General features: G+C 40.3%; 2 protein-coding genes across 4 annotated transcripts; one reads left to right on the top strand and one right to left on the bottom strand.

Annotated features, from left to right (window-relative positions):
* Positions 1 to 129: 129 nt before the first annotated feature.
* On the bottom strand, positions 130 to 8,071 carry LOC118417841 (DDB1- and CUL4-associated factor 11-like). Of its 2 annotated transcripts, none has more exons than XM_035823587.1 (17): positions 7,882 to 8,071; positions 7,653 to 7,749; positions 7,466 to 7,533; positions 6,586 to 6,686; positions 5,834 to 5,936; positions 5,505 to 5,548; positions 5,248 to 5,305; positions 4,645 to 4,713; positions 4,294 to 4,351; positions 3,661 to 3,846; positions 3,054 to 3,143; positions 2,803 to 2,866; positions 2,561 to 2,676; positions 2,340 to 2,379; positions 2,046 to 2,092; positions 1,486 to 1,545; positions 130 to 404 (listed from the first exon to the last, which is right to left on the bottom strand). In XM_035823587.1, the coding sequence occupies exons 2-17, from the start codon at positions 7,734 to 7,736 to the stop codon at positions 189 to 191; spliced, it is 1,404 nt and encodes a 467-aa protein (XP_035679480.1). In that variant the 5' UTR covers positions 7,737 to 7,749; positions 7,882 to 8,071; the 3' UTR covers positions 130 to 188. The 2 variants fall into 2 exon arrangements, with proteins under 2 accessions (XP_035679480.1, XP_035679481.1); XM_035823588.1 differs by having other exon boundaries at positions 7,653 to 7,755; positions 7,882 to 8,064.
* A 442-nt stretch (positions 8,072 to 8,513) lies between these two features.
* Positions 8,514 to 26,125, top strand: LOC118417905. 2 transcript variants are annotated; one of them, XM_035823661.1, is made up of 27 exons: positions 8,514 to 8,653; positions 9,575 to 9,651; positions 10,073 to 10,160; positions 10,766 to 10,942; positions 11,573 to 11,812; positions 12,319 to 12,473; positions 12,831 to 12,977; positions 13,459 to 13,591; positions 14,197 to 14,367; positions 14,740 to 14,878; positions 15,055 to 15,146; positions 15,273 to 15,491; positions 15,763 to 15,882; positions 16,418 to 16,584; positions 16,998 to 17,113; positions 17,503 to 17,669; positions 18,200 to 18,373; positions 18,785 to 18,960; positions 20,933 to 21,177; positions 21,747 to 21,805; positions 21,949 to 22,104; positions 22,632 to 22,793; positions 23,188 to 23,346; positions 23,692 to 23,832; positions 24,468 to 24,568; positions 25,057 to 25,190; positions 25,966 to 26,125. In XM_035823661.1, exons 2-27 carry the CDS (start codon positions 9,593 to 9,595, stop codon positions 26,100 to 26,102), a joined length of 3,834 nt encoding a protein of 1,277 aa, XP_035679554.1. In that variant the 5' UTR covers positions 8,514 to 8,653; positions 9,575 to 9,592; the 3' UTR covers positions 26,103 to 26,125. The 2 variants fall into 2 exon arrangements, with proteins under 2 accessions (XP_035679554.1, XP_035679555.1); XM_035823662.1 differs by having other exon boundaries at positions 8,528 to 8,648.
* Positions 26,126 to 27,791: the final 1,666 nt, after the last annotated feature.

The following is a 27,791-nucleotide window of genomic DNA, read 5'->3' as shown; positions in this document are numbered from 1 at the left end:
CAGTTTAATCAAATACACTGTGTTCCTCAAGCGCTTTGTCAGGTACACCTATGTACTGATCCAAGTTAGAAAAAAAGGCACCTGTGGAGTGCTAAAATGTCTGGATGTTCTCAGGCAGCAATGATTTAATTTTTTTTTCAACATGCAAACAGTAAATCTAAAGCAAAGAACTTGCTACAGTCTGAACATCACAAGGACGACCTAGATGGGGCCTCCTCGGGCCGATGTCTCTTGTGCCTTGCCTGGTCCTGTTGTTTTAACCGTTTACTCTTCCTGCGGACACCGTTAACGTTGATGATGACAAGTCGTCCACCACTGTGCCCCGTCTCGTATTCTGAGTCCGAGTCGGAATCCTGAGGGTGATCTGAGCCTTGGTAATCCCACTGGCTGACATGTCCATCCCACTGAGTAACAAACAGACAAGCAAACAAATAAACAATCATGTTGTCATCACACTTTCATTCGACCTGTCTACAACTCTGCGTACAGTTTCATCAGGTTGATATTAGTCACAGGACAACAAAGTTCTTTGTACCGAGCCAAGTGTTTTAGACTGATGTTTCGGTGACTGACTGTCAGTCACCAAAACGTCAGTCTTAGGCCACAGCAAGTAAATTTTATGGATGACATCCTCTGCATACTGCAAAAATAATGAGATAGGGTGAAAAAAACAAACAAGATGGGTAAAAAAAACAAGATGGCAAATTTTCAAAATAGACGTTGTAACAAGACTTGAAGTGACAAAATATGGCATCGCAGTCAACAAGGCATTCATTCCTGTACTTATGAAGTGCACCAGTGGAGCTAAAGTGACACTAGTGTGGTAGACTGGTATCATTAACCATGTTGGCAACTTCACTCATAGCTTCCATAGTTGTGCCACTTTTACAACTATCTATCAAGTTGCACCTCTGCAACTACAGTCAATGCTACAGAGTCTCTAGTGTCAATTCTACATTCAATGATTAGGTTACAACACAACCTTTACCCATTTTCGTCTATCCGGCTTTCCCTGAAGAAGAAAAAAATTCTTGTTTTTTTTTCTGAAATCAGGCGAAAATTAATGAGCGCGTGGATGTCAGCCATAAAATTTACTTGCTGTGGCCTTAGGTAAAACACTTGGACCAGTACAAAAAACTTTGTTGTCCATTTTTTTTACAACTGTTACTGCAGTGATACATGACTTTGAAGACATAACTGTGATAACTTTGAGTATTAAATGCATGAATTGAACTACACATTTCTCTTACTTCTGCTTCCTCAAGGAATTGCATACACTTTAATGTCAGTCATTCCACAAAAGAGACAGGACAGCTTCCAATTGCCAGAAGAAAATGATCATAATATGAACATCCAAAAAAAGTTAAAGGGATGGGGAGCAACAACCAGAGGTATGGAAGTTGATCATCATACAACTCAATGGCTCTATCATTCACATACAAAAGAACAATAGTGCTATCATAAGAATAAACATTTCCCACTCACAGAGCTGCTGACGATCCGCACATCAGTCGGGTGCCAGGACACATCCCTAACACAGGCTTTGTGTGAAATGTTAAGGATAGTGAAGGGCAGCAAAACTTATGTCTTAACATTACAAACTCTTATGATTTGATTGACATAAATCAGTAGGAAATTTTATCCGACTATATCATATTTAAAATGCCTTGACACTATGTTAGGATATCGGATAGCACTACAAATAGGCAACAAAGAACATGTTTTTCAAGTCAATAGAATAATTCTTCAAACAGTGACTCTTGAAAACACATAAATACCTCCAAACTTTTGGTGACTGCTCAGTACACCTTGATCATAGAATGGCCTATTCTTGTGAGATCTCAAGACTAGGCCAGAGGCTAGGCCTCCCCTATCCCCTACCTCCAAGTTTTTTTTAATAATATTAAATCTATTATAGACTAAAAGGAATATCACTCTGTCTGAATCACATGAATGAAATAAGTCAGCACACCATTACGATACTACTTCAATAGCATACTGTTACTAGAGACGCTATATCTGACATTGTAACTCTGAAAGGATATGTGACCAATCAGCTTGGCAACCATATTTCCTGAGAGAATGTCATAGACTGTGGGAGAAAAGAAAAAAAGATTATTTACATTTTACATACAGTTAGATGAGATACAACATGATACAACATGTACATGTACTACTAGTTCCAAAGAAATACATAAATGTAAGTCAGGTTAGCTTTCTTAGTATATAAATAGGAAGCATGCCACTAGTACAAGTCACATACTAGAAGCTGGCAACAGTATTTAAAAAGGTGTTTGTTTTGAAGGTTAAGGCAAATACAACTATGAAGAAGAACTTACTGATGACAGCACCAGTGCCACATCCGGTGTAGATATATCTCTGTGGAGAAATCACATATGTAACATTAGATCTTTCATAGAAAGTTAAGTCGTTAAATACAAGTACATTTGTATATTAATAACAGTAAAGTTTTTATTGGACTTTTAGTTACATTAGGACTCTTAGATCATGTAAAAACAGACAAATTGTCAGGTTACACTATAACAGTGGCATATCTTACCTGACCAGTTGTGTGTACAGGTGAAAACCTGCACCTGATGAGAGTTTTGGTGATGTTATGGCCTCGATAAGTCATCACAGATGTGTCCCCTTTTAGCTTCCTCCTACAGTTCCGAACTATTATTAAAAACAACATTATTTTCAATTTTGTCTAACTGTGTAGTCTGTGTAGGAAAATTTGATTTTCTTTCCTTCAAGAGCTTAAAAGACTAAAACAGACTGGCTTTGGAAAAAACAACTGACCTATCTTTGGTACTGACATCCACCTGTAGTCCCATCTGTAGTTTGTAATGGCTCGTCTTGTGGACTGAAAAAGGTTTGATAGGGTGTGTCATAGCAGTGTGAACTACAAATGTATCAGAAAGCCAAATAGCAATTGCCTGAGAAGCAACCATCTATAGGAAACAGTACACAAGTGTTACTGGGTATATTACTGTTATTCACAGACAAGGAAGACAAAGCCAAATATTGACCAGTACAGTCTCTGAACGTACCTCCAACCCCTCTGAGGATGAGAACTTTCTGACGTCCCAGAGCTTGATGGTTTGGTCCTTAGAGTTTGTGATGAGGTAGCGGCCATCTCCCTGAAGGTTGGAAAAGACAATGTGTCATTTAAACCCAGCACTATAGGTGCACCTCAACTGCATATTCCAGTGTTGTAGGTAAACCTTAATGTTATTAGATGGGCTAATTTCAATAGAGCTTACAGTAGGCGTGGCTAAATCATAAGGGTCTGCAATGGCAACATACATACAGCCCCAATTGACCTCAATATGACAGTAATTTCCCCAGCTGTGGCCACAGGAATATAGGTTTTGAACCACTCACAAAGGGAAGGACCCATAGTTTTTTCTAAGTGTGTAGTGGCTTCTTTTAATTGCTCGAGGTGTGGCTCCCCTCAAAAACAGGACCCCCATTTAACTTCCTATCTGAAGGACGCAAGGTACTCATTTTCACTTGAGGAAAGTCTTGTAAAGTGCCTTTCACAAGGTTATTGGCAGCAAAAAGGTTTCTGCTGCTGTCCAAAGATGGTAAGTGATAAACAACATTTGTCAGTCAGAGTATTGATGTGTATGTCATGTCTCCTGGAAGTTGATCTACCTTGGAGTCAATATAAGTGATACCATCGCTGTGGCCAGCGAAGATGCCAACAGGCTGGGGGTCCTCCTCATCCAGAATCCTCCTGTCCCAGACCTTACACACACCATCATCCCCTGCCGAGTACAGGATGTGGGAGGACTCGTCTGCAAACTTCACACTGTTTATGTCATCTTCATGGGCATCCATCTGGAAAGGTGTTCAACATCATTCACAAATATCTGTAGCAAACATCACCTTCATTTGTAACTGGCTAGTTTCACTAATATATTCCCTTCTTGTAGGCCACTCATGAATTTGCTTGATTTTTATTTGGAATCTGATGTATTTTTGCTGGAGGACAAAATCTGGTACAACAAGGTCTCATCACGACCTACCCACATACCAAATATCAATACAATCCATTAAGGCATTCTAGAGTTATGCTGGTCAACCACACAAATACACACACACACACACACACACACACACACATACACAAATCCTACCGAAAACATAACCTTGTAGCAAAGGTAATTACCATGTTGAAAATGCCAGTTAGCATTTAAATATATGTCATGATTACACTGGTCACTCAGGTTGAGAACAAAAGAACATGACCTTTGACATCTGGGGTGACAGCAAAGTATGACTCACCATTAGTGTTCTTTGGTTTCTCTCTCGGTTGAAGATGTACATATAGCAGTCACTGGCACTGGGGGAGGAATGTGTGCATTATAAAAATATGGTTATTGTGATCATAGCTTTTGCAACAAGTACATGAAGGTACCAGTTCTTTCAGTGAAAAACTATGGAATCATACAGTAGATATATCTCAGATTTTTTTCAATTATTACTGGATACGGTGAACTGAAATGTACAAGAGTACACACTATTAGTTACCCGCTTCTTATTCAAGACATAGGTGATATCAGAGGTTAGCATATTGAGTCTTACAAATTGCCACAACACGTCTAATATTCTACAGACTTGTACAAAGCCTCTCACCCTCCAAGGATTTCCTTGCCATCATGAGAGAAGACCACAGAGAAGATGGCAAAGTCTCGTTCAAGGGGGCTGGAAAAAGGCAAGAAAAAGCAACAGAATGTTGATCATAAGCACTGCAGTATGATAGCAAACACTATAGTATAGCTACATATAGTTAAAACTGTAAGAATGATTTACAGTGTTACCAATATTGAATCTGTTCTTTCCTTTTTTTTAAACTGATTATCTTGAGAACAAGACTTAGTTCTAAATATGTGACTCCTAATACGTGTATACCTTAAATAACAAAAGATGTTCACATGGCCCGTTATGCCTAGCATGGCACACCTGCCCCACACCTGCATGCTATTGTAGTGTTATACCCTGCTGTTTTCCTTCATTTATAGCACAACCATAACAAAGGTGCAGTTACTGAGTCATGCCTTTATTTCAAAAGCCTGAGCAGATTTGACTGAAAAACTAGTTAAAGTTATCATGTGCAGACATCAATTGTGTTTATTGGAGTAAAACTGTGCTTCCTTTTGAAAATACCCCCAACTTCTTTGTCTGTAACCACAATGATAATGTTCCTGATTGAAGCGCCTCTTATACACATGTAATTACCTGAGGTCCAAGGCCATGTGTGATTCCTCACCCTTTGAAGATATATCAACAAGATGAACTGTAGATTAATGAAATATTCCATATTTGATTAAAAATTAGATGGTTCAACATCATACAAAATCTTAAAATTGTTTTTGGAAATGACATATGGTGAGAAACTACTGAAAGGAAAGGGATCCAAATGTTACTTTTTACTTCCTGAGTAAAGAAAGGCAGGAATAGAAATTCAGAGGTGGGACTGTTGGGTGTTGACTTACTGAAGTCTGACCAACTGGAGTATATAACACAGGTGCCATCAGGGCTAGGGGAAAGGAAACAGATACAAAAGATGAGACATATTCATTTTGTTCAGACATTGTACATTTCTGTGGACAAGTTCAGCCAATTCATTTGTTTTCACATGGATTCAATTTCATAGCAAGAGTGTAAAGGAGGTTTTCATTGTGTTTAAAAATACTTAAGCACAAAAACACATATCCAAGATGCTGTGATTTTACAGATATGAAAGGCACCACTAAACTGCAAAATAAAATCATCCTGAACATTTGAAGATTTACAGTACTTATGACATGGCTGTAGCCCTCACCTGAAGGCAGTGTCCAGTACACTCCATCCCACGTCCCGTGCTGTGATACATCTCTTCTCTGTAAAGCTGCCGTGTGACGTGTTGTACAGACGGATATGGTCATCTGTGTGGTGAGGCATTGTAAGGGGTTTGACAATTCCAATCTACACTTATGAAGACCAAGGATGTTGAAACCTCCTTGTGAAGACAGAAACCAAACTTTGTATGACTGTGTAACTCTGTTTTTAATTTGTACAATTTTCTCCTATGTCTGCATATTTTCTTGCAATATGGAATACTGAAGCTGCCCTCTTTCTGTTTTTATCACTGCACTCCAGGGTTGTGGCCAGCCTGAAATCATTTTCCGTCCCCTCGATTCTGAATCCTATCGAGCACTTCAGCGCAACATTCCAAGGTGGTTCCGGGGGCATACCCCCCTGAAAAGTTTGAAATCTAGACCCTCAGAAATGCTATTTCCTGCATTTTGAGGTGTAAATTTTGCTGGTAGACTAAGCTGTTTAATGGCATCTGTTTTGGTGAAAAATTACACAATGGTGACATTTTTTTATATTGATTTTTGTCCGTCACAGTGGATGGAATGGGCAAAATTGTTTTCTGTCCCCAGCTGCAAAATTCCATCAAAAGAAGGACGGGTGCTCGCTACAACCCTGCTGCACTCACCTAATAGCTTAATGCATCTCATACAAGTATGATGGAATGCATGTATTGTAATGGTGAAAGGTGAAAACAAAATGCCATAACGATGTACTGACCCTGAGATGAACTGAGGAACACTGATCCATCCTTGGAGAATGTTCCACAGAAAACCTTCTCACCATATGCTGCCACTGTTTCCATTCGGTTGGGAATGAAGCTGGAAAAATGTATGTAAATTATGTAAGGCCACAGCTAGCAAATTTTATGGATGATATCCTCTGCAGACTGCAAAAATAGATTGGTGAAAAAAAACAAGATGGCTACATTTTCAAAAATAAAGGGACAAAACATGGCATCAGAGCCAACAAGGCATTTATTCCTGTATTCAAGACATGAACTGGTATGGTAAAAGTGACACTAGTGTGGTAGACTGGAATCACCAAGTGACCAACAAAGTTGGTAACCATACTCATGGCTTCCATATTAGTGTCACTTTTACAACTATCCAATAAGTTTTATTTCTACAACTACAGTCCTGGGTACCTCGCAAGTGTCACTTCTAGTACAAGTACAATCATTACATTACAACACAACATATTTGCTCATTTTGGTACTTTATTGTCATGACCATCCCTGCAGAAGGGAAAAAATCTTGTTTTTTTAAATCAGGCGAAAATTAATGCACGCTCTGTCGCTGATGTCATCCATAAAATTTACATGCTGTGGCCTATTATTATTAATGTTATAAACAGCACTATAAGTATTGATTCATAATGTGATTATATAAACAAATAGAAAATGGCAAATGAATATTCTTCAACACGAGACAATGTAAGTGATAAATGCTCTAAAATTGTGATAGAAAGAACCATTACCAGGAAACATGACTGTATGGAAAGCTGTCAACAAAATTTATTCTGTACATAGATCTGGTAATCTTGCGCTTGCATGTTACTAAGTACTTGATATTTTTCTCTTGTCAAATTACTGACTTACCCAGCTCCTATGGAGTTTCTCTGCCCAGTTGAGAATGGACCAGAATTTGTGCACATCCCAAATTCCCTCTGCAAAGAAATCAAAAGTGTTACCCCTACTAGTATCCAACATGGGTGCTGGATTTCATAATTTTTTGTGATGAGTAAATTTAACCTCGATAGAGCAAAGTGAAATTCACGAACTCTACCTGTTTCAGAAGATATGCAGTGCTCCCATCAAGAGATGAGGCACCACATTTCAGTGGGTTGACACCGCCCACAAGTGTGTCCATCCTTGGCAAACTTCTGCAACTAGAGTTAGAGAAGCAAGGCGGTGAAAATAGTTAACATCGCAACGTCGTTATGCAACATCTGATAAAACCTCCTTAATATAGCCACCAAATAATCATTTGTTTACAAACATTTAACACCACTTACCTTTCCAAAAGCCACGGTTTTGCTCTCTAAAAACTATCGCGGCATAATCATGGCACAAAGTAGGTCATCCAGACGGGCGTTTGTCGGACAAACCCGGCAGAGATATACAGACAACAAAGGAAAACGTCGACTCATCCTTCCATCTTGCGGTCTGCCGCTTGGGGCAGAAACATGGCGAGAAAAACATAACCTTTGACCTCTATGACGTAATCTAATTATCCACACATATATTACCAACTTCTAGTTTATTTTGTCTGTAGCGCATCATTAAATCATAAACTTTACAGCTTGCAAAAAATATTCCTAGTATGTACAGGTTATTATTACCTGACCGGGGACTGAAATTTGGTGAAAATAATGCTTTTAAACTGCAGCATACTTATCACGTGACTAAAGATAATACCATTAATTCCTGTAGGGTGCTAAAATGATGAATTTTTTCTTATAAATGATGACTATTTCAGCCTTTATCGGAGATTATGTCAAAATAAAATTCTTACGGGTAGTAATTATTGCCAAATGTAAGTCTATGTTCTTCACTATTTTCCGAAAACTGATATTTATCTATTAGGTATACCCTGTTAGGTAAGTAGTATCGCCTGAAAACTTTTTTCGCGGGAAAAAGTAACTCTTGGGAACAGGAGGAGACACAGTGAGGAGGAGACGTCCAGCACCGGCGGTCAGTTCGCTGCACGCTCTCCCACTGAAAGGGAATCACCCAAGAAGGTTTTACTAACTCGCATCCTACGCGGACTTGCAAGTGAAGAGTAAGGTGAGATTCTCTTGTTTGGTACCGCTATGTTTTGTTTGTTAAGATTTGTCGAAGAATTCACAGGAACCAGAAGACAGCGATAGATTTTTGGTTACCACCGGGGCCACCGGCATAATGCATAATTTGACCGGTGCACCCGTGTGCTAGGACATGTCTCGGCATGTCTCAAAGATTATTTGATTTAATCAAAGTATTCATTTCCCACGACAACGTTACATGTTTTTAATGCCATTGTAAAAGAGAAGCATTTTTGTCAAAACTTAAGTTATATTAAACGTTAATGGAAAAGTAGAATGTTTTTCAACTAGAAAGCAAAAAATTCTGCTAGACGTTCCAGGTCGGCTTCTGCACAGAATAAATTGTTGTTAAGATTTAATAGAGCTGCATTTGTTAATGATCATTTGCGTGTTTCTTGGTAGAAATTGTTACCAATTGTTGAATAGTATTTTGCCATCTTGTGCCAAGCACGGTCCCTTCTATTTTTCTGCACCCCCTCATCCCTTGGGTGTTGTTGTCATTCCCGTGGCGCGAAAAGTTCAGGAAGTCGCTTACTGAAAACAGATGTCTGGTTCACAAGAGGCAGGAAAAAATGCGTCATAATATGGGATCCCATTGTTTGAGCGTTCCTGAAAAAAATGTACATCTGGATAAAATTCTGGTAGTCAACAGAAAGTGAAGTGAGAAGCAACAGAATCTATCACTGATCAGTATCAGAATGTTTTTCAATGAGTAACGTTAAATTATGCTGTAATAATTTTATAATGTTTTTCTAATCTTTTTGCTGTTGATAGAAATATTACAAATCATTTTTTTTAAAATCTTCATATATTTTCAATGACCCTTGTATTCAGACTTGATATTCAGGCTTATGTGATTGTATAAACCTTTGTATTAACTGAATGACAGGATAATTTTTCACAGGCATTTTGAAGAGACAAGATGGTTAGGAACACATATGGGAAGACCACATGGGGTGCAGCTTTTCTAGATGCCTTGGGGTGAGTAGCACAATCTTGCTGTATATGATACATTTTCCTTCTCATATCATAAGCATTTCTCTATCTTGCTATCTATTCAGATTTTCCTGTGTACTGTGATGCAGATTTGATGCATTGTTCAAATTGTTCCTGTGTTTTGTCATGTCTGGAATTTGCATTGACACCTTGTACCACCAGATATTTCACAAGGTTTTGTTTTGTCCTTGAATAATTTCCTTGTCTGGAATGCCTTTGATCAAGTAAGTGTGAAATAGACATGGAATCCCCCATTTAACACAAACAGGAATTATGACAAAACATGTTGTTTGATTCCCTTTGTAACAGAAACATAGTGTGCTTTTTTCCAGGTAAATCATTGAACTGTTGTTATGAGAAAACATGTTGTTTGATTATAAAAGTTCTCTTTCTTGTGTAAATGTAGGAACTTGGATACAAATAAACGTCTTGGACGGGGGAAGAGCTATGCCAACACTGGGAAAGTGCTGAATGTCAGCATTGATGGAGCCAAGGTCAGGCATAGTACAAGATAAATAAAGACATGGGACTTAGGCAATAATGTCCTTGGTCTAAGAGAGAACATAACATATCATACAAGTAGTCAACATCATGTTTGTATGGATTTATTGAGGTGAATGTAATTGTTAAACAAAGGTAGTGAATATTTACTGTTCAAACGGTTCTAACACAAGTCTGGCAAACTCTCAAGCATTCAAACTGTCCATATTCAATGATATTGTGTCTTGGGCCCAATCTAGACACAGCAGGGCTCAAAATACTGGGTGCATGTGCACCCAGGTGCACCTAAAATTGGAGCTATGCACGCAATTATTTTCTGTGCACCCAAATATTTTCATAGGCTTTTGTATGTAAATATATCAAAGAATACTTATATATCATATTCCTGACATCTTAAAAAGTGTTAGAAAGTTTTATTATAAGGATTTTCTGACATTCTACTTAAATTTAAGTGGTGCACCCAAAAATTTTTTGGTGCACCCAATTTTTTCAGCTGGGTGCACCAGTGCACCTAATCCAAAAAATCTCCCAACATCTCCATTTGGAAGTTCAGAGATTGCTGTGCAAAGCCCTTATCATTTCCATGCTTCTAATCCAGGTATCTGCGGCGGTCCAGGGGACCAGTCCTCGGCCATACGGCGTCAAGGTGCAGTTCGAGCTCCTGAACCACGCCCACCTCCAGCGTGTGTATGATGTCATCAATGAGAACCCCCTTCTGTATGGCCAGATCATCAATGGTGATCTCCCAGACGAGCTACTCTCCACTCTTGAGGAGGTGATGTTTGCTTCCTCCCTATCAATGGAAAATTTCTCATGGTGTAGATAGAGAAAGTGTGATGAAAAGTTAGAGCTCAAGGGAGAACCAGAATATGAAGGTTTACCAAGTAAAAACCTCATGAATAATTTTCTTCACCATTCATCAAGACACTGGCCTTAGGCTATGGCTGTGGCATGTTGATAGATACACCTGATCCATTGATCTTAGCAATGTGCAGTCGGGTCAGTTCTTGGATGGGAGACCAACAAGGAAGACTGGCTGCTGTTGCAGGGTGATACCAAATGGTACATACTTCTTTCTCTGCTAAGAGGAAGAGTATGGAAGCTGAACACACTATACTACCAGTAGACTAGCCCCCTGCTGTTACGCTTTTAACTACATTGTGTATGTGTGGCCCACTGGGCTTAAAAATGGAGTTGGGCGCCAGGCCCAGTGCATCTTCTGATCAGGAAGGTTGGCCTTGTTCTTATGTATGGGCAACTTAGGGTTTAGCTCTAAGATGCAGGCCTTTATTGTGTACCATTTCAAAGTTGCAGTACCATTTCAAAGTTGTATGTCACTTGTTGGAGGGTTAGGTTCTGCTGTTGTGACATTTGTAATCTAATTTGTTAAGTTCTTGTCCAACAGGCTGATATTGACCTGCTGCCCGCTCACTGGTATGACATGAGGGCTCGCTGCTCGTGTCCTGACGATGCCAACCCCTGTAAGCACATGGCTGCCGTGTACTACCTCATCACCTCGGAGATCGACAAGAACCCCTTCACCTTGTTTAACCTGCGAGGAGTGGATCTTATGGGCTACTTCAACATCAAGCCTTCCGACACGGACCCAGGGTATCCACTGCCGCTCTCCCGACCTCTAAGACCGGTATGTCCATTATTAGTTGCACTTGATATGTTAAACATTTTGTGTAACAATGTCCCAGTAAAATCATAGCCAACTTTCTTGGAAGTCAAAGTTTCATTTGTGGTACATGTGTATATTCTTTGTTTGTTGATCACAAAACATGCCTCTGTCAGTATGACTTGTGGTCCTTTTGTTATTTTGACACCTCAACCATACCACATTCTCTGCTCCATCTTTTGACTAAAGCATCTTATGTTGGAGAGGCATAATATATTCTGTGAAGGGTCCATTAGATCTGTAGCATTACTCTTCCCTTAGCCTGGATGACAGAAACCTCATCTCAATAGTATCTATTATGCAGTGTTTATCAGGGTCTAACTCAGGCTGTTGTAGAATTTCCTTGGGAGCATATTGACCCTAAAGCCAGGGAGCTGGCCTGTGAATGATTTGGTAACAGTGAGTCTAGGATCCAGGCTACTCATCCCTAGGGTTGCATTGACTTGACAAATTCTTTTTTTTCATTCCAGTCATCAGCTGAGATTGAAGTCAATGAGAACCACATTCTGCCCTGCCCTTTGGTAAAAATCCCTCCGATGTCTGACTTCATCCTGAGTTGCCTGAGGAGCAATCCTCCCTTCTCATTGGAGCTGGACTACAAGTCTGTCATGGAGGAGTTTTACAGGTAATAAGGCCAACAAGAGTGTCATGTATAAATGAGTGATAAAATCAGACTGTAACAAAAGTTTCTAAGCAGTATTGATTATGCCTTCAATCTCAAGTAATAGTTTTTAACCAAGGATTGATGTGTTCAGATATTCATACTTCCTTAAACTATCACTCAGTGGAATTTGTTGCCATCAAGTTCTGTAGGTGCATCCTCACTAAACAGCTTCAAGCAACATTTTCAGTCAGATATGCAAAGGTCAGGTTTGACAAGTTGTTCAGTGTTATATAACAAGCCGTTGCTCAGCCGCGTAGAGGTACAGCATTTTAAAACATATTCATATATTGAATTTCTGGTTTTCTCACAACTTCCCAGCTATGCAGCCAAGCAGGGTACGAAGGTGCTGGATGACCTGATGAATGCTGGGAAGGCAGGCTCGGCCCATTGGCTGAGTACACTGGACCATGATGATGTACAGAACGTTATGTCAGCCGCAAGATTCCGCCTGATTCTGGATGCAAAGTACAGTGATGCATTTTCTTTAAAGATGTAGAAACTTTAATCTACGATAAATGTTGGAATGTCTTTGAAGTAACCTCTTAACTGCAAACTTCACTATTGTGAAAATAGCTTGAAAGTTCATCTGTGTTGGTAGAAGTCATTCTGGAAAGCCCAACTTTTGGGAAAATCATATTTTTTGTGTCGGAAATAGTTTAACTTGTTCCAGTATCGTGAAAATACTCGTTCTGTTTTATGCCTCCATGCTGCCATGTTTCAACTGCAAACTAAAAACCACAACGAACACTCAATTTTCTCACTACTGCAGTATTAAATCCCTACAAACCTACATTTACAGTAATTATATAAATGGCCATTTTCAACATCTCCTGGGCTTGTGTAAAGCATAGTAACATCTCAAGAGCTTTATGTAAGGGTAATAATATTGTGAACAGTCATTCCATGCTTCAGTGTTTCATCTTAGATATCTTTCATTTTTCACCAGGTTTGACTCGGCCAAGCTTCATATCCACAACCCAGTCTGGGACAAGAAGACAGCAGTAGACATGGAAGGGTCTGGTAGCACCCAGTGGGTCACCATCTCAAGTGTATTTAAGAACCAGATGCCATACACTGCGGTAGGTGCTGCACTCTTTACCAAGTTGTGAAACAGTGTATTACTGTTATATATGTTATACATCAGGAGAAATGTAGGAGAGGATGGATGCTACCTTTCATCCCCTCAACATTTCTAGAAAACCAATGTGAAATGGAACAAGTGAAAGAAGAAGTGAGGTACAGCCAAATTTGAACTGTTGAAGGTAAGTTTTTTGTCCATCCACAGCAATGGCCGAGTAGGTAGATTGTTCACCCTGCATTCGGTAGGTCGTGAGTGCGATCCTCAGCCGAGTCATAACAAAGACTATAAAAATGGTACATGCTGCTTTCTCTGCTTAGCACTCAGCACTTATTAGGAAGAGTATGGGACACATCACTACCAGGGGACTAGCACCCTGCTGTAATAGCTTGCACAAATGTGGGGCCCAAGGGCTACAGAAATGGAGATGGGCATCACCTCTAAGCATCTGTTTCAGATGTATGGGAAACATTTGTTGTCAGGATGATGTTGTTGGACAATACCTTTTGTGAGACTGACATGACATAAACTGCTAACAAAAGAGCACTATGTTACACAATGTCTGCAATGTCCATAATTGATGTTGCTCTATATTCCTGACTCCAGGAAGTGATCCCATTGTGGAGGGATGGACAGGAAGAGGAACAAACCTGGCTGAAGGTGGACCTGCAGACAGCCATGCAGATGTTCCTGTGGCTCAGTTCTGACTTTGGCAGCCCCTCATACAGGTTCTTCTTCTACAGCTGCAGAGTGGCCATGATGCTCATGAGGAATCAGGTACAGCAACGCTGTTGCTTTATCTGCATTTTTGTTACCTCCAATGAATATGATGTCCATCTGCCTCTGAACACAAATAACTAGAGAAGGGCTACATGGATTGTCTTCAAATTTGGTTTGTGGGTAGGTCTTTGGGTTGCCTAGAGGCTTGTTATCACTGCTACATCAGAACTTCTGGTTTTAATATCTCGTGTTCTGAACAAGCTATGGTCTGTATTTTTTGTACCAGAATGTGGGCCCCCTTGCATAGAGCTGCAGGAGCATTTTTGTTAAAATCTTCCAACAGGATAGACTTTCTTCTGAGCTGAGGTACATGTCAGAGGATAAAAAGCATTAGGGGTGCGAAATGACCTTTTATTGCCTTTTCTGCAGGTGCTCATCCCTGATGTGCTGCCCTTATCTCGACGACAGCAGAATAAGATTGCAGACTTCAAGATCGTTTGGCGGCCGGTTCACACGGCCGAGCTGGTGGCAGAACAGCTGGACAATCTGAATAAGATCTACCCTGAAGGTAACTTCATTACTGTGGCTGTGACTGTTAAACAAATGTACCACAACCTCACAATGATCAAACTTTCAAAGCTGTTTATTGTTTTGTGCATGGAAATGATGACCATTGGCTCTCACAGGTCAGTGTTGGGAACATACAAGAGAATATCAGTTGAAGTTATTTGTTGTGCTGTCTAGATGACCCCTGTGTTGAAGTGGATGAGATGCCTCTGGGTGGATGTTCTGCATCCCTCCATGTCCTGTCTGTTCTCCTCACTAAGTTTGTCAAGGTAAGAAAAGTACACTTCCTAAATCACATTCATGATAATGCTCATCTAGATGTGTTCATATTCAAGCATCTCTGTTACAGGACTGTGACGTTTTCACCACATTGAAATTCTTGTCTCCCCTACTAGGATCTACACTTCATGCACAAGAAGTCCAAGAACAACCCTCCACCTGAGTCTCTGGCATTTTTCAGTGGGAAAGTGTACACCATCATGTCCATTGCCCAGCAGAGTGTTCCCCGGGCCATCAACAAATACTTCGGTGTCTTCGACCTGATCAAGACAGAACTAGAAGTGGCAGTTCACATCAGTCCTCTGAAGACTAAGGGAAAGAAGATCAAAACTGAAGTATGTAGTTGTCATATCAGGACCTCATGTCTTCAGTTTTGAGTAGTTATAAATTGTTCTTTATGTAAGACAATTTGCCTTGTAAAAGTTACTAAAACCAACTACGTTTGATAATTCTGATGGATACATACTTTTCGTTTCTGTAGTTTGTATTGCCTATAAGGAAAGTAGGATACGCAACAACTATTGCAATTGCCAAGTCAAGTCACTTCATTAATGATAGTGTCACTTCTTCTTAAGGGTTTTTCCTGTCCAAATTTTTTTTCCACAGGAGCTGCCGCCCCCAGATCACTATAGCATGGAATTGTGGGTAAAGATGAGGGACAATGAACTGGCTCAACATAAGCCAATCAGGCGCTTCCTGATGAGTAACAGCTGGGCTAAAGCTCAGGTAAGACTTTGGGTTATAGGGCCTTCACACTGACACCGAATTAGCAGGAATCAAGCAGAACCAGACGGAATATAGAATTTGCAAAATTCATGCCACAATCGGGTGGGAATTCCAAACGGACTTCAAATCCCCTTCACACGAGAAGGAATGAGCCAAATGCCACCAAAACAACTATTCTTTGTCAGTTCCTGGGTAGTTGTATTGCATTCTAGACATTCTCACTGCATTCCAGATATTCTTTTGGCCACATTCTGGTAGGATTTAAAGTGGCTTGCCTTGTCAGTTCTCGCATCGAATGAGATCAGAACGTTTCTAATAATGTTTGAATGCCATAGAATGTGGTCACACTGCAGTTAGAGTAAGCTTTGAATGACAATTGACATTTCTCCACTTCAAATGCACCTCGAAAGACATATCATTTCAAGTGGCAGCTACGAAATAACAGTTTATCCTGATTGCCCCGTACGTTTTGTCTCATCTGATACTCTGAATATTGCTGATACAAACAAGTTGAATGTCATTTCTTACTGCCCAGGCCATGAAGTTCCTGGCCACCCTACACACCTACCTCCCCCATGTAGGACGACTGTTGAAGGAAGACTCCATTGCCTTGACTGCAGTGCAGCTGGAAGACTTCATCTTAAACACAGTCGATGTCTTCAACAACCTGGGAGTCAAAGTCATTCTTCCTAAGGAGCTCAGGTAAAAAGTTGCAACTAGATATAAATGAGAACTTTTTAACTTACCCTTAGAGTATATAGTTTTTAGCATTTTTTTGCTGCACTTGTCTGATTGCTACCATGTGTCAATTTGAGGCAATGACGAGAGTCCCAATAAGGACTTGATAAGATTTGTAGGAAGCAGCCTTGTCCATTTTATATGAAGAAAACTGAGTAGACAGGTTGTGATACATATGAACTACAGTTATGACAAAACAACTCAGTGCTGTCTTTTGGACCTGTCATGGCATTTGTGTGTAGTTGTCCTTGTAGTGGAGAATTAACTGTAGGAATCAAACAAGTTACATGTATTATCATAGTATCAAGTTTCAATTGATTATAGAAAGAGCAGAACTCAAGAGTTCTTTAATTTTTGTTTTTATCATTTTCCAACAGGAAGATCCTGAAGCCCAAAGCTGTGGTTTATGCTGAGCTGGAGGGTTCCACCAGGAACCAGCAGTCCTTCTTCAGCATAGATGACTTACTAACATACAACTGGAAAATTGCCATTGGTAGGTACCATTCATTGCTGTATTCGACCCATCCTATGCAGCAATGTTTGAAAGATGTTGTGAATCATGAAACTTTTACAAAGGTTTGATATTTGCTGTAAGACTACTTTTTTGCAGTATTGTAAATCTTGGAAATTTGTAACATAGCAAAGAATTCTTTATTCTTCTGCTGCAAAGTAAAACTGCTGCAAAAGTAAATGAAGTTCCAGTAACATGACATTGTTCCATTGATGGTTTTTGCACTTGTCAGAGATGTAGAAATTCTTAACAAGTGTCTTTTTTTCATGACAGTTTTTTCAACATGTAATAACAGATTGTTGTAAACACATTTTAACATTGTTTACCCTATCAGAACACTTAGATCGGTTCTCTGTCCTGTTATATTACAGGAAATGAATACATTGCTGTCCATGAGTTCCAGCAGCTGCTACAGAGTGGGGAGGGTCTGGTCAGGTTCAGGGACAAGTACATCTCTGTCAAGCCTGAGGAGATGTCGTCCATTCTCAACAAGGTCAAACAGGAGCCACCACAGCTTTCCCCACTGGACCTGCTGAAGGTAATGCTACTGTAGATAATGGTAGTGTTACACTTTAGGGTTGTCAATATAAATGTTAAACAGTCATGATGAATAACTTTTTATAAAGTTTATAGTATAGAACACAGGCAGACCCCTGTGTTCCAAGAATATATTATTGGTCCCTATACATGGCGGAATTGAGGAATGAGTTGAAACGCTTGTTCGAACAGGCGATCCAACATCCGAAACGCCCTCAGTCTGCTTGCGGGAGGACCTGTTATTATTGAATGAGCAAATCGATCATTAACTGACGTCACCACCAAAAGATTTGAATATACAGTTATCCAAACAGGTAGGAGAAGTGAACATAATAGCGAACTACTACCTGGATGGTACCCAGGCTATTTCTCAAGGGCACAACATGAGACTTGTCATAGTCTAAAAGCCTGCACCTAATAGTATTAGCCAAGCACTCACACCACACCACACCGATGCTTTGCCATCCCTTATTGTCAAATTATGTGAACAAAGCTGAACCCTGCATTTCGCGATGTTTTTCCTACCCATAGGAGTCCTTGCTGGAGGATAGCATGTTCCACCTCTCAGCTAGCTTGAGCTCTATGGTGGAATCTGTGAAGAAGGTGGATGAACACCCCGTACCCCACAATCTGGTGGCAACACTCCGGCCCTACCAGGTCTCTGGCTACAGGTGGCTGGTGTCCAACGTACAGCATGGCTTTGGGGTAGGTTCTCTCAAAACAGCATTGACACTCTTTTTACACAACCATTGCTATATTCACACCAACGTTTCCATGACCGTCTGTCAAGGCAATTGGTCACCGAAATTTTAAGAAATGGTTGTGTAAAAAATGGTTGTTGAAGTATCATACATGTTTTTTGTTTGTGTGTAAACATAATTAGTAGGGTTGAATAGTGATGTAGACAGAACTCTTCTTCAAACTGTATTGGCTTACTTTTTTATATGCTTCCACAAGGACTACACTCTGCACTGCCCAAAACTGGGAAAAAGTATCCCAGGGACCACCAAAAAGTGGTCACAGCAGCCAGATGGTCTTTCTGCAGAGGTGGTACAGGTTTTGCTGTATAGCTTTGTTCCATCTCTCTTACATCTCTTACTTATACATGACTTGCAGGTGATCCTGGCAGATGACATGGGTCTAGGGAAGACTATCCAGTCTATTGCTGCCATGCTCCACCTGAAGAATAGAGGTGACCTGACCCATCCTGTACTACTGGTGGTCCCCACTAGTGTCATGAGTAACTGGGAGAGGGAGATCCAGCGATTCGCACCCTCTCTCACTGTCTCAAGGTTGGTGACTTGTCTGGTATTGCAAAATACCCTGAAAAATAAGTCAAAGTTAGGTTATGTTATTTATATCACATGGCTCTAATACTATTGGTGCAGATTACTTCATTATCATTGTCAGTCTCAGTTACCTTATAGCTACTGAGGAATGCTAGATTAACTTTTAATTTTAGTACACAAATTGTTTTCCAATCCATGCACAACTCTGTATCAGTTACATCAGTCATTAAGAGAGAAGAGGCCATCTACAAATCTACAGTTTCTTCTCACTTCTTAACAATTGAACACTATGATAGACGTAGGATATCATTTTCACAACAAGTTAGTACTCACTTTGCTTACTGTTTGATGTCTCTCAGACACCTGCCTTAGAGCTTCTACTCTCACCTCTCAAATAAACGTACCGGTACGTTTATTTTTTTCCGCCTCAAAATCCACCCGGTACGTCCTTATTTTAGACGGTACGTTTATTTTTTTTTTCAAATTGGGGCTTTCTTTACTAACCAGGGACCCCAAAAATATTGAAAGTTTGGTATTTTCTGCCCATATTTCCGCGGTATTTTTGCTTAAAATTCACTATTTTCGGACGAGGCAGCGCGGATTTCCCTGCCGCTAGCGCTATGACCCAAACATAACTAGGGATGCGTACCGGTACGCAGGACCGGTTCTGGACTTGCAAAAACGTTTCGGTTCAGGTCCAAAAATACCGGAACACAAGTGATTCGGTCGGTACTAGACTCGTAAAAAAATATATCCTTTTCGTTTTAGACCATCTTTAACCTTCCAAAAATCTTGAAATTTGCGCTGAACAAAGACGAAAACATCGAGGTCACATGCTACACACACAGTCACTTACTTCCGTAAATTCTCTATCAAAACACAGAAATTAACCACCAACCAAACAAATTGAAAAGTTACCAATACTTTTCCACTATTTTTCACCCGTAGTCAACTTGTTTTAATGTTCCAGCAACGAAAAAATCCTTCCAAAACAAAGCACAGCGTTCAATCGGCTAGAAAACATCCGCCATGTTGGATTCATCAACTCACGCCGAATCTCGCGGTAATGCGCGAGAGAACTATATATTTTCTGCAGTACTGTTATTTCTCGATAGGGGGCAGTGTCTATGACCTCGTTGGTTTCTGCAACATTGAAAATAGCAAAAAAGTGGTCAATAAGGTATTCTAAGTTGGAATGTTTCTTCAAAATGTTATTTTGTAACAATGATTATAAAATTAACTTCTTTTTTTATTTCTTCAATTTTTATTTTCATTCATTTTTTTACTTTTATTTTAATCTTTGTTGATGGTGTGACACTCAGATAAAGAAAATATGTGCAATAACATAGGAATTATTCTGTTCATTATTTATACAATTAACTGATATGGTACTGAGGCATAAATAAATAAAAAGAGCCTACCTGCTTATCATCTTCTCTTGGACTGAAGTAGCATGGGCACAGTTTACATGTCAATTTGGTATTTTTCCGGGGGGTACTTTTATTCCAGGGGGTACTTTTATTAGATTTTGAAGATTTGTCCGGGGGGTACTTTTATTCCAGGGGGTACTTCTATTTGAGAGGTGAGAGTAACTGGAGTTATTTGTCTCGCTGCTATATACAGCCAATGTAGTTGGTGCTTTTGCTGTGAGAACACAATCCCAAACATGGCTAAGTTTGAAATCTTTGAAATCTTTATTAACATACCTTGTTGCAGACATTTAGTTATGTCTGAATTACGTTGGTATTCACATGTGATCCTCCAGGGAGAAATAAACTATAAGTTAAGTACATCAATTTAAAAAGACAGCATAGTTCAAAATCTTAATTGCTAACAATATGATTTTTTATCACGAATAAGGGACCATTGGTCTTAGACTATATGTATCACCCCTTGTCCCAGTTTGTCACTGGGGTTGACTTTCTTCACAGAACATGATAGACTTGTCTCCTTATACTTGTGTCCATAAACTCAGGTACTATGGTGCAGGTAGAACGCTGCCCAGTACCCAGTGCCATGGGAACTCCGACGACCTGGCTCTACAGGAGTATGAGAACCAAACAGACACGCCTAACGGAGCCGGGAAGCGACCGTCTGCAGGGGAGGGACCGAAGAAGAAGCGTGCGCGTGTGTCGTGGGACGTTCCGCACACTGACATCATCATCACCACCTACCACATTGTTAGGATTGACGTCGATTCTCTGGCAAAGATACAGTACAGTATGTTTTGTAGTCTTGTGTACAAATAGTCAATTATACAAATTATACATGAACGTTAGCACGAAAGTTGGTCTGTGGTGGTAACTACATTATGAAACCAAACTTTATCTGACCAACACTGGAAGAGTTGAGACATCCATCAGCCTTGTTCATGGTGAATGGTTGCATAAAAGACATAGCAGGTTGATTGGTATTTATTTCTAGGAGCTAGGTAGCATAAAATGTATTCAGCACCAAGGACAGTGTTAACAATATACATGTACAACACAATACAGCAGTGTTAAGATATTCAGTACCAAGGACAGGGCAAGTGCTGAACAGCATTTAAAACAATAAGGCGATGTGAAGGTACTAGTATTCAGCACCAAGGACAGGGTGATTGTGAATTGTACTAAACAATGAGGCAGTGTGAAGGTAATAACCGTATTCAGCACCAAGGACAGAGCAGGTATGAATGATAGAAATTGCAGAAGTAAGGCAGTGTGAAGGTATTCAGCACCAAGGACAGAGTAGATATGAATGGTAGAAAGGGACACGTCAAACTTCTAATGTGCTTTATCTTCCTGTAGGTATGGTTTTGATTGATGAAGCTCAGTACATCAAGAACTGCAAGTCACAGACAGCAAAGGTGAGGGTCAGGATTTGGTTCCAATGATTTAGAAGACACAGATGTGATATATAATATGAAACGACTTATAAATTTTTTGAAACAACTTGTAGACTGGTTTATTAAGCTTTTAGTCCTTATCTTTCCCTTTCTCTGCTCACTAGGCGATGAAGCGTATGAAGGCTAAGATGCATGTTGCGCTGTCAGGAACACCAGTTGAGAACAACCTGTCCGAGCTGTGGTCTGTGTTCGACTTCACCTTCCCCAAGTACCTGGGCACCAACAAGGACTTCACACATGCATATGCCAAGCCTATAGAGGTAGGTACAAACCTAGTTGGTTTATCTACTCATCTTTTCTAACCCCATAGTCATGTCTAGAAGAATAACATCTTAGTGATGATGTTCGTCCATCAGGAGTCGATGAGGACCTTGACTTCAGATCAGTTCGATACATCTTAGTAGGTGCTTGACAATCCCATATGACTATCTAGTTGTGTCCAAGGAAGAATCCTGCAATTCTTTCAAAATAAAACTGGCACTCTTTTGTTTTTTGAGAACTTGACACCCTCACCTTGCCTATTATAAGCTCCTCACAATTCAGCCCCTGGCTGTGAAGAGAGAGTAGTCGGCCCACCCAATAATAATAGCAATAACCATAATAATAACATTAACATTAACACCTGTGTCAAAAGATTGATCTATTTCTTAGGTATCATTTGCATGAACCCTACACATTGTTTTCGCATTGTCTACCAAATCCATTTTCCCCAGCACCTACCAATGTTTGCAGTTAAAACCTTTTTTAGGTTTCTTAAGAAATCATCAGTCCTCTCCCTTGTTCCCAGCTGCATCGTGACGCGGATCGTGTGGAGGCCCTCCGTGCCATAACCAGGCCATTCCTCTTGCGTAGGTTGAAGACAGACAAGTCTATCATCAAAGACTTACCCGACAAGATCACCACGCCTAAGTACAACTCTCTAACTGCTGAACAAGCTGCTTTGTATGAGGTAGTCCTAAGATTCTTTTCACTTGTTTGAGGTAGTCCTCATATTCTTTTTACTTGTTTCTATTTAGTTGTTAAATAATATATGGTCACAACCAACAGGACTTGCTTGAAATTTGGTAGTCTAGGGGGTTGTGGTTTCTACATTATTATTCAAAATGATGTAAAGATGTACAAAACACAAAAATCAACTGTAAATGTCTTTGCCAAACCCAAAACTTTCACTGACCAATTTTCAGGGATTTTGTGCTGCATTAAGTAAGTCATCTTTTTAAAAGTCGTCCTGGCCCAATGTTCTGGCCCAATGTCTTAGAATAGGGAAATCAAATTGTGAACTTAAAATTAGTCTCATCCTTTTCAAAGATGATTTTCCATTTCCGTCCTTTGCTGTACTTCAGAGTGTTGTTCAGAACATGGTCAAGAAGCTGGCAGAGGCCAAGGAGAAGAAGGAGAGGACAGGAGTGATCTTCCAGACCATGACATTCCTCAAGCAGATCTGCAACCACCCTGCCAACTTCACCAAGAACAGCAACAGGGACATCCAGGCATCTGGCAAGGTAAGAATCAAACATGTTAGGATTCCACTGTAGACTGTGAAAAGGAAAAAAAAAGGAAAGGAAAGTGAACTTGATACAGTTTTAGCTCACTGAAGAGCTTTTCCTCTACTGGTCATGACAGAGAGGACAGACGCTATGTACAGTATTTACAGGTTCATTGTACCGGGGAAATTTCCCTATCTCTTTTCAACAAGCACATTAATAAACAGTGGACCAGGGCTTAACGTCCTGTCCTAAGGACTGCAACCCTTTCTGCTAGCATACATGTTGGGTGAGTGACACAGCTGTATCAGTCACTAATGGAGATCTGAATTAAACCAAACCAAACCAAACTGTTTACTCCAGATGAAGGTACTGATAGACCTGCTCCAGCCCATCCTGCAGCAGGGAGAGAAGGTGCTCATCTTCTCCCAGTACGTACAGATGATCAAACTCATGGCTCAGATGGTGGAGGCGCACTTCAAGGTCAAGCCACTCATCTTCGAGGTGGGGAATATCTTGTTGTTTTCTAGACACTTATATTTTAACTGTTCTGTAACTCTTGTCCTGCTAAGCCCGTATGTATGTGGGATGCACATATATCATGCCTGTATGTGGGTCCAGTATCTTTATGGGTTTGTAGCATTTCACACTTAAATGCTGCATACCTCAGCAAACTGCATAGATTGGGGAAGTAAATCTGCAGCAGCAGCACAGAATAGGCCAAGTTTTACTGATCTGATTAACTAGCTTAGGGGGGTTAAATATACAAAAAATTTCTCAGCAGGATGAGGATTAAAATAAAATAGTGGTCATAACAGTTTAGTGGTATGGTGTTCCATCTTAGAATTTTCCCTTGCTGATTTTGTTCTCGTCCTATCATACACATGAACGCTGCACTATTACTGTCTCAGCCTTTCAATCAGTTATTGACACCATATGTCCTGTTATCATGTTGCAGTTGGAGTCATTTGAATTTTTCCATGTGAAACGTTTTATTTTTACATCAAACAGCCCATACCTGAAATGGATGTATAATCTTGCTACATTTGTGTCATAGAAAAACATGACACCACCAGATGTACATTGTTGTACAGTTTCAAAACTGCTCCAACACACACAGTTGTGTTTGAATATTCCAGGGCAGCTTGTCCCAGCAGAAGAGGGATGAAGCCACCACTGCCTTCCAGACCCAGCCACACAGACAGATCATGATAGTGTCCCTGCAGGCAGGAGGGGTTGGGTAAGAGCTCTGTATTAAAGGACAGATATAGTCTAAAACTTCTTAGAAGACCCAGCCTTACAAGTACTGGAAATTTTGTGTTTTGCCAAAACTCTAAGACGTCCTAGAAGACTCAGCCTTACAATGACTGGGAATTTGGGCATTTGTCTGACTCATACCTCTACCACAGTGATGGTGGCACTTCTTGGCTTGCTGTTGAGCATAAATATATATAGTGATATACAAGGAATACTGATGTAAAGTATTCTTTAAGTTCTATTCTGTACATTATATTTCTGTATACCATTCCCAATGTGCAAGATACATTGTTTTTGATCAGGAAAGAGCAGTAATATATCAAAGAAAAATATGGTGATTTAGCTTAGTGAAGATTCTTCCACTCTGTATGTACATTGTTTATGTTGAGATAGGGACAAATGATTGAAAAGTGCATTTGAAAGTGAAAGTACATTGTAACTGACTACTTTTCACTGCAAATTATTCTACAGGTTGAACCTGACAGCTGCCAATCATGTGATCCACTATGACCTGTGGTTCAACCCTGCCAAGGAGAACCAAGCAACCGACCGCGCGTTTCGTATCGGACAGACCAAGACCGTGTTTGTCTATCGCTTCATCTCAGGTCAGTTTTTCATCAAGTTTGATGGATAGATACTCAATAAGAGATGTAATAAGATTTTGTGAAAGTTCCTCAGAGTGAAGTTATTTCTGCAAACATGGCTTTGGTGTTGAACTCCAGGGAAATACCTTTCTGATCCGACAATGTCCTTAACATGGATACTGTTATTTGTTCAATTTTCCAATACAAGGTCAGGATCATTTGTTCATAAGAAAGAAGCCAATTCGTATCCTTCAACGGTTTTGTTTGCCTAATTTTGATCCAAATAGTCTCGCTGAAATGGAATTTTTATGGGGAATCTTACGAAAGTCATTTCCTGTTCTCAGTTTTCTCCTTATGTTTGATCCTACTTTATCCATGATTTTTGTTCTATGATGAGTTTACACCCCAGGGTTGTTGTTTATAAACTGTATTCTAATAGCTTCATTTTCTGCTGACTTGCATCATAAATGGCAGTGTCAGAAACCTGATTTGAAGCTATAGAGGCTAGTTTTCTCTCTTCCAGTCTCAAGCCAGTTCTCTCTGCTCACATTTTCAATTCAACTTTCACAGTAGTGGTCCAGGTTTTAGACGACAATAATAGGAGACTTAAGTGAAATGTATTTTGTTGTAGGAAAAGATCGGAGGACAATTTCAGAGAATGGACAGGCATGACACCAAGTGATACACAAAGAAAAACAACAGAAAACTGAGAAGGGTGGAGAAAACAAGGAGAAAACTGGTTGCTAGAGATCTGGTTGTATCATGTTGTCACCTGTATTGTTTGTCATTCCAACAGAGAACACCTTTGAAGAGAAGATTGATGCAATGCTGGAGAAGAAGAAGGACCTGTCTGACTTGTCTGTACAGGCCGGGGAGACCTGGATAGGCAACCTGAACGATGACCAGATCAAACAGCTCTTCACCAGGGAGTAGGGAAGGGGGCACAAGTCTGGCAGTGGGGGTGGGGTTGGGGGAAACACTTGTCAAGTATCACAAGGGGTTGGGAGGACAAAGGTCATCCTGTATCACAAGGGGGTAGGGAGGGGGCACAAGTCAGGAAGTGAGGTATCACAAGTGAGTAGGAAGGGACGCACTGGTCATGGAAACTCCTACATGAAGGAGAAGTAGAGGTGAAAACATTTTAGAAGACATGAGAAAGGTGTAATGCATTGTCGAGATAGACGTGAAAAGAAGGAAAGAGATAAAGAAGGACTGCTATTGTACTTGTAGTTGTAGCCTGTCAGTTTATTATCATTGGGAAGTGATCAGTAAACATGTGATAGAGAAGGGTAGGTAGGCACATGTATATATCTATTCAGTGTGTTTTTGTCTGTTACTAATAGATTTACATACACACAAATAATTACATGTATGTCTACAGTTAATGTCTATGGTGAATAATGTTATGTTACACTTGTTGTTAATAACAATGACCAACATTAAGATAGAACTATATTTTGTACACAGATAATGTTTACGAGTATTACACCCACGATAGTCATTTCTGTGTATTCTTTGGAAACCTGGACACATTTGAGAACAGATACTCGTATTTTGTTACAGTCATACTTTATTTTATTAAAACTATGTGGTTCCTTTTGTTAGAGATTATATCTTTGTGTCATTCTTCTGCATCTACATTTGTTTCTGATGACCAAGTCACCGTGTTCCCACCAAGATACTTACTTCCTTGACGGGCCTTGAAGGTAGATACAACAAAGCGTTTGCCGCCCCGTGTTATTGTCTTTGATGACCTTTGATGAGTAAGAACTACAAAGATACCAAAGTCACCAATGTAACACCTTTGTCAGGCAGTTTAGAAGGTTTCCCCTGCTGTTTGGACCAGATGACTGTCTGGTACGTACATGTAGGTGTCATGAGCTCTGAAATAAAGTTAACTGGCGGCTCACTTGCCAAGTCAGTAGAGGACAGGAGTCAAGAGAAGCGTTGGTCCTGACTGTGAGCTGTAAGCGAGTCACAGGAAAATGCCTTGTGTCGGTGTGGCTTATTACCTCTAGTGTCGAACTCTTGTAGCGGAATTCCCAAAGAACTGGGAGCTAACATCTTAACCCCACTTACATTTACATTTCATTATTCCAATTATTTGCACAATGAGCATATACGTTTCATAAAAGTCAGTGGTTGAACTTCTTACCTCAAGTCAAGTCAAGCGTAAGAAACAGGTTAAGGGCGCTTAAAAAGCCCTGGGTCCCATTGGAATGCATTGCGCCAGGGCTTTTTACACCTATTTTTTTTATACCAAGCCAGTGCCGCCGGACTTTAGCACCAAGACATGTCCGTCGCCCGTCCCTGATCTGGTGCGGAAGATCCGGCCTCTGAAGCCCTCTGTGCACCTGAGGCGGTGATAACGGGTGTTCACCTGCCCAGGGCTATGACGTCATCGTGGCCTTGAGAACCGCGGAAGGTATAATCGCAACATATGCCCAGAAAGAGACGTCTTTCCCCCAGACTATGGTGCCCATCCCCAGCGCCTTGGCCAGGGGCATGGCTGGGGACCCATGGCGGGCGCACATCGCGTCGCCGCTCTTAAGGGCGCTTAAAAAGCCCTGGGTCCCATTGGAATGCATTGCGCCAGGGCTTTTTACACCTATTTTTTTTATA

Source organism: Branchiostoma floridae, chromosome 6 (assembly GCF_000003815.2).
Source record: "Branchiostoma floridae strain S238N-H82 chromosome 6, Bfl_VNyyK, whole genome shotgun sequence".
Classification (NCBI taxonomy): domain Eukaryota; kingdom Metazoa; phylum Chordata; class Leptocardii; order Amphioxiformes; family Branchiostomatidae; genus Branchiostoma; species Branchiostoma floridae.
This window is presented reverse-complemented; position numbering and strand designations above follow the sequence as displayed.

Excerpts from the sequence above, each read along its gene's own strand:
- LOC118417905 (XM_035823661.1), top strand. The coding sequence starts at position 9,593 with ATGGTTAGGAACACATATGGGAAGACCACATGGGGTGCAGCTTTTCTA. Across the intron at positions 14,368-14,739 it reads TGATGCTCATGAGGAATCAG|GTGCTCATCCCTGATGTGCT; the intron begins GTACAGCAACGC and ends CCTTTTCTGCAG. Across the intron at positions 15,883-16,417 it reads ACAGCTGGGCTAAAGCTCAG|GCCATGAAGTTCCTGGCCAC; the intron begins GTAAGACTTTGG and ends CTTACTGCCCAG.
- LOC118417841 (XM_035823587.1), bottom strand. The coding sequence starts at position 7,736 with ATGGACACACTTGTGGGCGGTGTCAACCCACTGAAATGTGGTGCCTCA. Across the intron at positions 6,687-7,465 it reads AGAAACTCCATAGGAGCTGG|CTTCATTCCCAACCGAATGG; the intron begins GTAAGTCAGTAA and ends ACATTTTTCCAG. Across the intron at positions 5,937-6,585 it reads GTTCCTCAGTTCATCTCAGG|ATGACCATATCCGTCTGTAC; the intron begins GTCAGTACATCG and ends CTCACCACACAG.